Source organism: Mobula birostris, chromosome 19, assembly GCF_030028105.1.
Source record: "Mobula birostris isolate sMobBir1 chromosome 19, sMobBir1.hap1, whole genome shotgun sequence".
NCBI lineage: Eukaryota > Metazoa > Chordata > Chondrichthyes > Myliobatiformes > Myliobatidae > Mobula > Mobula birostris.
Genome location: NC_092388.1, coordinates 60,461,018 through 60,473,712, shown reverse-complemented (window position 1 = coordinate 60,473,712; position 12,695 = coordinate 60,461,018). Strand labels below are relative to the sequence as shown.

At 46.3% G+C, this 12,695-nt stretch overlaps 1 protein-coding gene across 1 annotated transcript in view; it reads right to left on the bottom strand.

Moving 5' to 3' along the window:
• Positions 1-529: 529 nt before the first annotated feature.
• The window catches only part of LOC140212364 (solute carrier family 22 member 23-like), a 131,122-nt gene continuing 118,956 nt past the window's right edge, over positions 530-12,695 (bottom strand). Inside the window, exon 9 of the mRNA XM_072283072.1 lies at positions 530-1,708. Within this exon, the coding sequence (XP_072139173.1) occupies positions 1,357-1,708 (352 nt within the window). The 3' untranslated portion in view covers positions 530-1,356. The remainder of the gene's footprint in view (positions 1,709-12,695) is intronic.

Sequence of the window (12,695 nt, the reverse complement as noted above, 5' to 3'; positions counted from 1 at the left end):
ATTTTAATGTACTTGCAGCTTCTTTTCTGTTGCATCTTGGTTGTCTGTCCACTTTTGCTTGTGTAGTTTTTCATTGTGCTTCTTTGTAGTTACTGTGAGTGCCCCCAAGAAAATAAATCTCAGAGTAGTATATAGTAACGTATGTGCACTTTGATAGTAAATTTACTTTGAACTATGAGGGCAATAACTCTCATACCATATTAAGCCTGTTATGGAACTGCAGCAGCCTAGAAAATGCTGCCAGCAGTGATAGCAGATGTAAATTTAAGAGCCATTTAAGAGGCTCTTAGCCAAGCACATGAATGTGCAGGGAATGGAGGGGCATAAATATTGCATAAGCAGAACAGATTAGTTTAGTTAGGCATTGAATTACTAGTAAATCCAAACCCAAAACTTAAAGGGCCTGGTCTTATGCTGTACCGCTTACCTTTCACTGGTTACAGTACAGGCACATCCTAGCTCTGCCTGGTCTCAACTTTACAGAGTAGGTAGATAAAGCAGGTTGGCGTACATGAAATTGGATTTTATTTTCTATTTTAAAATATTCACCTAGTAATAAGCAGAATTTTCAGTGATGTCAGAAAACATGTCAGTGCCTGAACCACAAAACCCAAGAGACACTAAGAAAACCTGGGCCTCTCAAGTGTTTAACCATTTTCACTGGTAAAGTGACAGATGGAGAAAGGTGAGTGACTCGAGAGCTTTCAGGTAGTGAAAATAACACTGAGAATAGGCACCTTCGTACAAATGGTGTCAGTGGGAGAAACATTTAAAAACAATGTTTACTTTTAATTTACACCCGTACATGATTTTAAAAAGTGAATTGCTTACCACAACCTGAACATTACAAAACACCATCTTAAATACCTCTGAAGAGTAGGGGAAGGGAGGGAAATACTGGTATTAAAACAAGATCAGCACTTTCCAGAGATGAATGGAGCTGAATGAAACCACCCATTTCTGAGGAATAAGAAGCAGTTTTGTGTAGTGTTGATGAGGTTGGTGTCCACAGCTAAGGAGGGGTCACCAGCTGAGGGAAGGGGCAGACAGCGGAATGAAAGAGGGAGGAGGGTAATAAGGTGGACCGGGCCTGGGAAAGGTGGGGACAACGTAGGGAAGCTGACAGTGTGAGGGATATCACCCTCTGCCCTGAAGATCCGGTCTTGCTCTGTGCAGTCCTATAAAGGCTGTATCTCCAACACTGCCCTCCGACCTTCAACAGCACAGGCGCCAGCACCGAGCTCCAGAACAGTCCACAAAGCTGCCCAGTGCAAAATTAAAACCCTTGACCCATTAATTCTCTCAAAAAAAGAGCCTACTGACTGTTAGATGCAGCTGTGAAAAGAACAGTGAGGGTCACGTGGGGCTTGTGCCATTAGCAGTGGGGACCACCTCAGTCTGCTCAGGGCCCAGGTGTGGAGCCAGCCCCGAGTATCGCTTCAGCTCTGTGTTGAAAAGCAGTGGCTGCTCCGCCCTTCTGGCAGGAATGAGGGGATGCCTGGGGTAGGTGTCCCCATCCTCCATGGAGTCCGGAAGGTTCTGTCCTTTGCTTTCGGGCAGGAGCAAAATGCAAATGATGCAGATGACAGTGCAGCTGGCGAAGATGATGTGATGCAGGAAGTAGCCCTTCTGATTATGGAGTTCCATGATGGGAGCAGTGAGCTGCCCAAAGCCTGCACTGGCCATCACCAGACCCAGACCTCCACTCCTGGAAAGGAAAAGGAGAAACCCGTCAACAAGGAGTGCACGTCTCCTGATGCAGCACAGCTCGGGATCGCAACAGCTCTGCTCAAGACTGCAAGGAAAACAAACAAACAAAACTGCAGAGTAGTGAATTCATCCTGAAAACCAGCCTCCCCTCCAAGGACCAGTTACACTTCCCACTGCCTCCAGAGAGCAGCCAACATAATTAAAAAAAAAACATTCCCACCCTGGTCATTCTCTCTTCTCTCCTCCCTTCGGATCGACGATACAAAAACTTGAAAACGTGTTCCATCTCTCAACGACAGCTTCCATCCCACCATTAGATTCTTGGAACTAAACTCCTGTAGTATGATAGAGGTGAATTCAATCTCAACTACTTTGTGACCCTTTCATTTTATTTGTCTCCCTGGGGTGGATTTTATCTGTCAATTTAACACTAGATGCAGCACCCTTTCCCTCTGGTATTACCTCTCTCTGTCACGTGTTGAATGATTTGTCTGGATGTCACACAAACAAAAGCTGCCTTGGGTTGACATTCAGTGTTTTGCTACTCAAGTCTGCTCATCTGTCCAACACTGTCTCCTCCACAGAATGGCCACTGACAGTTCCAAGTCCACCCTCCCCCACAGGTGGAAACTGACTGAAGATCAAAAACCTGCACATGCCAGAAATTCAAAACAAAGCATTCTGACAAACAGCCAATGCTCTGAAATGTCAACTTTGCTTCTTGTCCTACAGATGTTGTCTGCTTACTGAGTACTGGCCTTGAGCTGGGAAATGAAGCTTTACAGCATAGAAGTATTGTCAATCCAAATGCAGCCAAGCAACATCGGTGGTGTTGGTGGGGCGGGGCAGAGGGAGTGAATGCACAGTTGACATTCCAGACTGACAGTCTAGATGAAAATTAACCCTCAGAGTACCTGCACAGCTCATCCCACCCCCTCACCTTTCACACCAGCCATCTCTCCTCTACTTTCAGTGTAGATGAGAGACCTTGAGCCAAAATACTAACCATTTCCTTCCACAGATGCTGCCTGACCTGTAGAGTTCCTCCAGCTGTAATCTCATTTCCCTGTTTCAGTGTGAGAGGCCAGAGTTTGTGTGTCCAGCAACACTCTCCTCTCGTTGGATTCACTTGAACCATTGGGAGATAATATTCCAAACCTGTTCCCTTGAATATGATGCGAGGGAGACTGTGGCAGCTGGTAAACCTTGCTCTCCCATCACAAGGTGTCACTGATAGTTCCCAACAGTTGATGCCATACCATCTTCTCACAACTACCACTGAGCAGGAAGTACGTGAGCTGAAAACCCCACAGCACCAGGTTCAAGAAGAGCCACTTCCCTTCAACCATTCATTTCTCGAACCAATTGGCCAAACCCTAATCACAACAGTACAGCAATACCATGACCACTTTGACCTAAAATAAGCTTTGTTCCAATTGCATTCTTTCTTGTAAAAGTGATCATTTATGATTAATTTCTGTTTTTCTTGTGAATACTGTATCTGATGCTGTGTGGTCCTGCTGCAAGTAAGCTTTTCGTTATCCTTGTAGGATCTAACGATGAAGTCCACTTGGCCTTTGTGTTACAGGCTCCATCACAATAAGGCAGATTGATCTGGTTACTGACTCTTCAAATGCCAGGACACAGCTGCCCGAATTAAACCGCTTGGATGGGAAGACTGGAGACAGTGGAGGTGGTTTAACCTGGGTGACAGGATCAGCCCAGATGTGATGGTTAGCACTGGTAGGATTTCAGAATAAAGAATCAATCCCACCATGGAAACGGTGAAGCCAACCACCCTCACCTTTCACTGCTACTGGCTGATTAATGGCCACCAGATTACTGAATCCTTTAGGGATTAAAATTAAGTAACAGTCCTGAATTTACTAAATAAATTCTTGTAAATCCCTGTTAATTAAAACAGGATAACTACATGACCATCCAGAAAACTTTGAATGGTGATAAACTATATAAAACAAAATAACCAGCCATTGGTGTAGTGGCAACAACACTGAACTTTGAGACAGGTGGTCCTGGGTTCACATCCAGCCGGCCCTTTGCATGCTTTCCACCTGTGCTGGGTTCAGCATCAGGTTAGCATCTCAGCTTTGTTAAAAAACAGACAAAATGCTAAAGAAACAGCAAGATTCCTGCCAATGTGCCCCAAGGCACAGGGAGGAATAACAACATAACAAAAAAAAGCAAATAACTCAGAAACATCTCTGAGCAACAATTATCAATCAAGGTGACAGCTTTAAACTAATGGAATACATTCCATATTTTAAATAAATGCATGACTTTAAGGGGGGGGGAGAGCAATGTTCCCTCTAATTTTCAGTAGTCAGTGTGCGCAAAAATCTTATGTTGTGCAAATTTTTTCCTGTGACAGAAGTATGCGCACTGAATGCACACATGGCACAGTTCATGTAGGTTTACAAAATATTTGACAAAAAACTGCACAGAGTAACAACAAAATAACATACATATTTAAGTCATTGTTATTTTTTCTCTCTCCTGTCTTTGGCATTTACCCATTCTTCGTAAACTCTACCTAGACTAATAAAACTTCCATCCAATTGATAGCTTTTGATTCTCATTAACATATCCAAATAACATTCACCTAAACGGTTTCTCGGTTTGTTTTTGAGTTGATTGATTAGGCTAAAACCTCACACACAGTCCGCACTAGACGCAAGAAAGGTTCCCCCAATGTCCATCAACTGTGCAAGATCGCAAAACTGTTCATTTTGAAGTACAAATGTCACCATTTGAGCAAAGATTGAAATCAGTTTGGATTTAATTTTTTCTCACACGGAAAATTTGAAATCATTAAACTGTCTAACTATTACAGTATTTTCAGCTAGAAAATCATATTTTAGACATAAGGCATTAACTTGTTCATCGCCAATTGTGAAGTCACAATCTGCAATTGTAGAGAAATCAAAAGCTGACCATTCTTGTACCTCATCTTCAGGAAACCTTTCTTCTAAATGAACACGAAGACTATTTATAAAAGTCAACAGCGAACTTGTATCTACTGTGACGTTTTCTTCACATTGTTGGCTTAGCAAAACTTTAACTTTGTCACTCCGCAAAACATTGTCCCCCAGACACTGCTTTTTTATCTTGTTAATTTTGCCTCGCGCAAAATGAAGTGAATCAATCGGTGTCAGGACACTTTTTTGCAGAATCTTGCACAGTGCAGTCAGTTCAAAGACATCACTTAAAATCTGTAAAGCTACTTTGTATGTGATATTTATCAATTTCTTGTGACAGTATTTAGCCACGGTCATTTTTCAATAAAAACTTAGTAAGCTATCTACAGGATTTGAAACAGATCTTTATAAACTTTACGACACGAACACTGTCCGCCAAAGATGGCTGCCGCCATCATGCAGCTGTATAAACCGGAACAGGAAAGGTGAGGTGATGTAAATTAGTGTTGTGCATTGTGGTATTTGAAAAACCGACTAACTAGTTAACAGAAACAGTTAGCTAAAAGATTATTTTCAGTAAGTATAATTATTAATTACTACACTATTTTAGGTAACTAACCCTAATTTCCTTTGTGCGCTGGTTGAAAAGTGTGTGTGCGTGTGCACACGCGCACAGCTGAGAGGGAACATGGGGCGGGGGGGAGTAGTGGTGAGTGGTGGAGAGTTTGTTTTTGGAACAGTGTGCATCAGTTAGAGGGTCCAGGAGTAAGTAATTATTCCACAGCAAATGTCGGCCATGTGAACTCTTTCACTTTGTCCACACAATAGAAGCCATGGTTGACAGCATGAGGGCACATTCTGACATAATAGAGTAGTAGTACACTAACCTCCCTGGTGGGGCAGGGGGAGAAGTCCTAGTAACCCTTCCAGCCACAGTTGCACATGAGAGCAACAAACAAGATGTAGGAACTCAGAAGGTGAGGGAGCATCTGAGGAGGAATATATAGTCAGGGATTTGGGTTGAGACCTTTCGTCTGGACAAGATAGAGGGGAAATGACCAATATTTTAAAAAAGATGTTGGAACAAGAGCTGGCAAGAAATGGGTAGATCCAGATGTGGAGGGTTGCTGTAAGGAGTTTATATGTTCTCCCTGTGACTGTGTGGGTTTCCTCTGGGTGCTCTGGTTTCCTCCCACAGTCCAAAGACATACCGGTTGGTAGGTCAATTGGTCACTGTGAATTGTCCCGTAACTAGGCTAGGGTTAAATTAGGGATCGCTGGGTGGTGTGGCTCGAAGGGCTGGAAGGGCCTGTTCTGTGCTGTATCTCAATAATAAAAAAAAGTAATGGACAGGCAGAGGAGGGGAGAGCAGAGGTTACAAAAGGAGCCGGGAAACAACAGGCAGAGGAGGGTAGAGCGGAGAGAACAGGAGCCGGGAAGCGACAGGCAGAGGAGGAGACAGCGGACAGGCCGGGAAGCGACAGGCGGAGGAGGAGAGCGGAGATAACAACAGGAGCCAGGAAGCGACAGGCGGAGGAGGAGAGAGCGGAGATAACAACAGGAGCCGGGAAGCGACAGGCGGAGGAGGAGAGCGGAGATAACAACAGGAGCCGGGAAGCGACAGGCGGAGGAGGAGAGCGGAGATAACAACAGGAGCCGAGAAGCGACAGGCGGAGGAGGAGAGCGGAGAGAACAGGAGCCGGGAAGCGACAGGCGGAGGAGAAGAGAGCGGACAGGCCGGGAAGCGACAGGTGGAGGAGGAGAGCGGAGATAACAACAGGAGCCAGGAAGCGACAGGCAGAGGAGGAGAGCGGAGATAACAACAGGAGCCGGGAAGCGACAGGCGGAGGAGGAGAGCGGAGATAACAACAGGAGCCAGGAAGCGACAGGCGGAGGAGGAGAGCGGAGATAACAACAGGAGCCGGGAAGCGACAGGCGGAGGAGGAGAGCGGAGATAACAACAGGAGCCGAGAAGCGACAGGCGGAGGAGGAGAGCGGAGAGAACAGGAGCCGGGAAGCGACAGGCGGAGGAGAAGAGAGCGGACAGGCCGGGAAGCGACAGGCGGAGGAGGAGAGCGGAGATAACAACAGGAGCCAGGAAGCGACAGGCGGAGGAGGAGAGAGCGGAGATAACAACAGGAGCCGGGAAGCGACAGGCGGAGGAGGAGAGCGGAGAGAACAACAGGAGCTGGGAAGCGACAGGCAGAGGAGGAGAGCGGAGATAACAACAGGAGCCGGGAAGTGACAGGCATAGGAGAGCGGAGATAACAACAGGAGCCGGGAAGCGACAGGCGGAGGAGGAGAGCGGAGATAACAACAGGAGCCGGGAAGCGACAGGCGGAGGAGGAGAGCGGAGATAACAACAGGAGCCGGGAAGCGACAGGTGGAGGAGGAGAGCGGAGATAACAACAGGAGCCAGGAAGCGACAGGCGGAGGAGGAGAGCGGAGAGAACAACAGGAGCTGGGAAGCGACAGGCAGAGGAGGAGAGCGGAGATAACAACAGGAGCCGGGAAGCCACAGGCGGAGGAGGAGAGCGGAGATAACAACAGGAGCCGGGAAGCCACAGGCGGAGGAGGAGAGCGGAGATAACAACAGGAGCCGGGAAGCGACAGGCGGAGGAGGAGAGCGGAGATAACAACAGGAGCCGGGAAGCGACAGGCGGAGGAGGAGAGCGGAGATAACAACAGGAGCCGAGAAGCGACAGGCGGAGGAGGAGAGCGGAGAGAACAGGAGCCGGGAAGCGACAGGCGGAGGAGAAGAGAGCGGACAGGCCGGGAAGCGACAGGCGGAGGAGGAGAGCGGAGAGAACAACAGGAGCTGGGAAGCGACAGGCAGAGGAGGAGAGCGGAGATAACAACAGGAGCCGGGAAGTGACAGGCATAGGAGAGCGGAGATAACAACAGGAGCCGGGAAGCGACAGGCGGAGGAGGAGAGCGGAGATAACAACAGGAGCCGGGAAGCGACAGGCGGAGGAGGAGAGCGGAGATAACAACAGGAGCCGGGAAGCGACAGGTGGAGGAGGAGAGCGGAGATAACAACAGGAGCCAGGAAGCGACAGGCGGAGGAGGAGAGCGGAGAGAACAACAGGAGCTGGGAAGCGACAGGCAGAGGAGGAGAGCGGAGATAACAACAGGAGCCGGGAAGCGACAGGCGGAGGAGGAGAGCGGAGATAACAACAGGAGCCGGGAAGCGACAGGCGGAGGAGGAGAGCGGAGATAACAACAGGAGCCGGGAAGCGACAGGCGGAGGAGGAGAGCGGAGATAACAACAGGAGCCGGGAAGCGACAGGCGGAGGAGGAGAGCGGAGATAACAACAGGAGCCGAGAAGCGACAGGCGGAGGAGGAGAGCGGAGAGAACAGGAGCCGGGAAGCGACAGGCGGAGGAGAAGAGAGCGGACAGGCCGGGAAGCGACAGGCGGAGGAGGAGAGCGGAGATAACAACAGGAGCCGGGAAGCGACAGGTGGAGGAGGAGAGCGGAGATAACAACAGGAGCCAGGAAGCGACAGGCGGAGGAGGAGAGAGCGGAGATAACAACAGGAGCCGGGAAGCGACAGGCGGAGGAGGAGAGCGGAGAGAACAACAGGAGCTGGGAAGCGACAGGCAGAGGAGGAGAGCGGAGATAACAACAGGAGCCGGGAAGTGACAGGCATAGGAGAGCGGAGATAACAACAGGAGCTGGGAAGCAACAGGCAGAGGAGAGAGCGGAGATAACAACAGGAGCCGGGAAGCGACAAGCGGAGAAGGAGTGAGCAGAGATAACAACAGGAGCCGGGAAGCGACAGGCGGAGGAGGGGAGAGCAGAGAGAACAACAGGAGCCAGGAAGCAACAGGCGGAGGAGGAGAGAGTGAAGATAACAACAGGAGCTGGGAAGCGACAGACGGAGGGTGCAGATGGCGGAATCTGCTCAGAATCAAATAAGGAAAGAGAGATACGCAGGCGGGACCTGAGATTTCAGTTCTGTATTGGAGACCCAAGAGATTTAGTCTATACTCAGTGTCCCTTTTCACTTCCAAAGAACAAGTCACCTTTCCCCATTGGTTATTCAGCCCCAGTTTGAATTTGAGAATATCTGATGAGCCTCTCAACCTTTTTAATCTTTCTCATTCCACCAACAATTGCTTCTATAATTGATATCTGTTATTTCAGCACTTTACAGGATCCCTGTCAAAATATCCGATTCCAATGATGTGTCCAACTTTGAACCATGTTTTCCTATGCTGAGCTGCTGAATGTCATGTACTGTACACTTTCTGCTCGTGTTATTACAATAACAAAACGCTTGCTGAAACAAGTTTCACTCCTGCATCTGGGAAGCTAACAGGTTTGTACATACTTATCGCAACCCATTCCTCGTTTGCCAGCACTGAGCTCCCATAGAGCAGGGATGCTACAGTATGCGTGACTTCTCTCGTTAAAGCATTCCGTACTTTTGAACTCCATCTGTATTCATGAGACTCAATCTCTCTTTAATTTCCAATATCCCACATTGATTTTAAATCCAAAAAAATATTTTGCACCTCGGGAAACACAATGAAACTCATCATTTATGAATGCTTCTGCTAAGGCGCGTCCACCAGCTAAACCAATATAAACACAACTGCCAAGTTAACTAAAGGCTATGAAATTTAAACAGGATAACATGAAAATGGGATTAACTCAAGGCAAGACTGTTGAAAAACAATGTTCAGTGGGGAAAAGTGGAGCCCACTGCATGCAGCTAATTAATCCAGGTATGTCAGAAATTGCAAGAAGCTTTAAAGAGCTAAATGTGGAGATTCCTCAACAGCTGATAACTTCTCAAAGTAATTTACAGCATGAACAATACTCACCCTCAACAGTGTAAATTATCTCAAGGTGCTTAATCTAATCAGAATCAGACTTACCATGTTGTGAAATTTGTTGTTTTGCAGCATGGGATAGTGAAATACATTGAAAAGTGCTATATGTTACCAGAAAAACAAAAATAACTCAATAGTGCAAAAAGAGCAAAATACACCGTTGGTAGAATATCAAACAGTAGGGGGATAGGAGTGAGATGAGTTGGCTCATTGAGTGGTGTCACAACGCCCTTCCACTCAGCGTCAACATGTTGGAGGGGATGAAGTTGTTCATAAAACATAGAATGTGGGTCCTCGGGCTCCTGCATCTCCTCCCAGATGGTAGGAATGAGAAGAGGGCGTGCCTAGATGGTGAGGGCCTTTGATGGATGCTGCCTTCATGGTGGTGAGGGCTGTGCCGATATCGAGCTGGCTGAGTCTACAACCTTCATAGCTATTTTCCATCCTGTGCATTGGAATTTCCATACCAGGCAGTGACACAAACTGTCAGAATGTTCTCCACCTGTAGAAATTTAGTCTTTAGTGACATACCATTTCTCAAAATCTTAATGAAATATAGCTGCTGTCATGCCTTCTTTGTGATTGCATCAATATGTTGGGCCTAGGATAGATCCTCTTGAGATGTTGATGCCCAGGAGCCCCTCAGTGACTGGTGTGTGCTCTCCCAACCTCCTCTTCATAGTCCACAATCAATTGCTTGTTGACGCTGAGTGGGAGGGTGTTGTGACACCACTCAACGAGCCAACCCATCTCATTCCTATCCCCCTAATGTTTGACATTCTACCAACCGTGTTGCATCAGACGAATCTATAGATGTGCCAACCCAGACTGTCATGTATGTAAAGAAAGTAGAACACTTGTCCTTTAGACGTGTCTGTGCTGATTTTCAGCAAGATGTTGTTACTGATCTACAATGGTCTCCCGATGAGGAAGTCAAGGATGTAGTTGCAAAGGGAGGCCCAGAGGCCCAGATTTTAAGCTTATTGGTTAGTACAGATGGGATGATTGTGTTGAACACAAAGTTGCAGTCTAACCTAAGTGTTACTGTTGTCCAGATGGTCCAAGGCAGGGTGGAGAGCCAGTGAGACTGCATCTGCTGTGGACATGTTCTGGTTGTAGGCAAATTGCATCCTTGCTCAGCCTGCAGTTAATTCTAAACCTTTCACAGTACATATGAATGCAGCCGAGCAATCGTCGTTGATGCAGCTCATCCAGCTTTTCTTGGGCAATAGTATGATTGAAACCCTTTTCAAGCAGATGGGAACTTACTTCCCATTGCAGCAGTGAGAGGTTGAAGATGTCCTTGAACACTCCAGCCAGTTAGTTGGCACAGGTTTTCAGTGCCCTACCATGTACACCATTAGGGCCAGACACCTTGCCCCCCATCCCCCACTCTTTAAAAATGCTCATCTTCCAAGACAGGTATAGCTTTCTTCTCTCTTTCAAAGTGTGCACAAAAGGCTTTGAACTCATCTGGGAGAGAAGCATCACAGCCATTCAGGAGAAGTAATAGTCTGCAAACCCCGCCAACGCTGCCGTGCATAACAGTTTATGATTGTCATATGCACCAAGATAGTGCTGAAAGATTGTTTTATGTGGCATCCAGACAGACAATTCTATACACAAATACATCAAGGATCAACTGGAGAGAGTGAGCAGCTTCAAGCTCCCGGGTGTCAAGATCTCTGAGGATCTAACCTGGTCCCAACATATCAATGTAGTTATAAAGAAGGCAAGACAGCGGCTATACTTCATTGGGAGTTTAAAGAGATTTGGCATGTCAACAAATACACTCAAAAACTTATATAGTTGTACCATGGAGAGCATTCTGACAGGCTGCATCACTGTCTGGTATGGAGGGGCTACTGCACAGGACTGAAAGAAGCTGCAGAAGGTTATAAATCTAGTCAGCTCCATCTTGGGTACTAACTTACAATGTATCCAGGACATCTTCAGGGAGTGGTATCTCAGAAAGGCAGCATCCATTATTAAAGACCTCCAGCACCCAGGACATGCCCTTTTCTCACTGTTACCATTAGGTAGGAGCTACAGAAGCCTGAAGGCACACACTCAACGACTTAGGAACAGCTTCTTCCCCTCTGCCATCCGATTTCTAAATGGACACTGAATCTTTGGATACTACCTCACTTTTTTAAAAAATGCAGTATTTCTGTTTTTTTGCATGATTTTAAAAATCTATTCAATATACACAATTGATTTACTTTTTATTATTTTTTAAATTTTATTTATTACAGGTCCATAATCCCTTATCCGAAATCCTTGGGGCCAGTTGCATTTCGGAATTCAGAATTTTTCGGATTTCAGACCCCTCTCCCCCTCCCCCCCGATCCAAAAAGCACATATGCTCAAGTCCCTTATTTAACCTGTCTCAGTGCGGTGGACCCAGCGGTGCACCAAACCTACACACATTCTCCCATATACTTCAAATCATCTCTAGATTACATATAATACCTAATACAATGTAACTGCTATGTAAATAATTGTTATACTGTATTGTTTAGGGAATACTGACAAGAAGAATTTTATTTCCAACAAAAACATTCAATAAAACATAAAAATATACAGCTTCAAACGAATCAAATCAAACACATGGTAAATGCCTTATTGGAATAAATATAGAATGTCACTGCCACTGTCACTATAAAACTTCAGCAACTTGTCTTTCTGTTTATTTAAATCATATACAGTGGTAGTTCCGACACTGTTTTCTTCAGTAAGACGCCTCACAGACACACCATGATCGAGCTTCTGCAATAACTCCACTTTCTGCATTATTGATAGAGAAGATTCCTTCTTTTTTTCTCATTTTTACCCATAGGGGTATCTGCAGCTCTTTTGACATTTTCACAGTGAAATTAAACACAAAGTCACCAGTGAACACAAAATATCAGCGAACAGCAAATGCATGGGTAGCCAGTACGAGCGCTGAGCCACAACTGACGTCTGGCGGCCTCTGCTAGTGCTGCCACGTCACACCTGAGTGACGTCAACTGTTGACCAAAAAAACTTCGGTTTTCAGAGCTTTTTGGATTTCAGAATTTCGGATAAAGGAATGTGCACCTGTATTAATTTTTTCTCTCTGCTAGACTATATATTGCATTGAACTGCTGCTGCTAAGTTAACAAATTTTACGTCACATGCCAGTGATAATAAACATGATTCTGAAAGCAGAACATAGTCTTGCAGT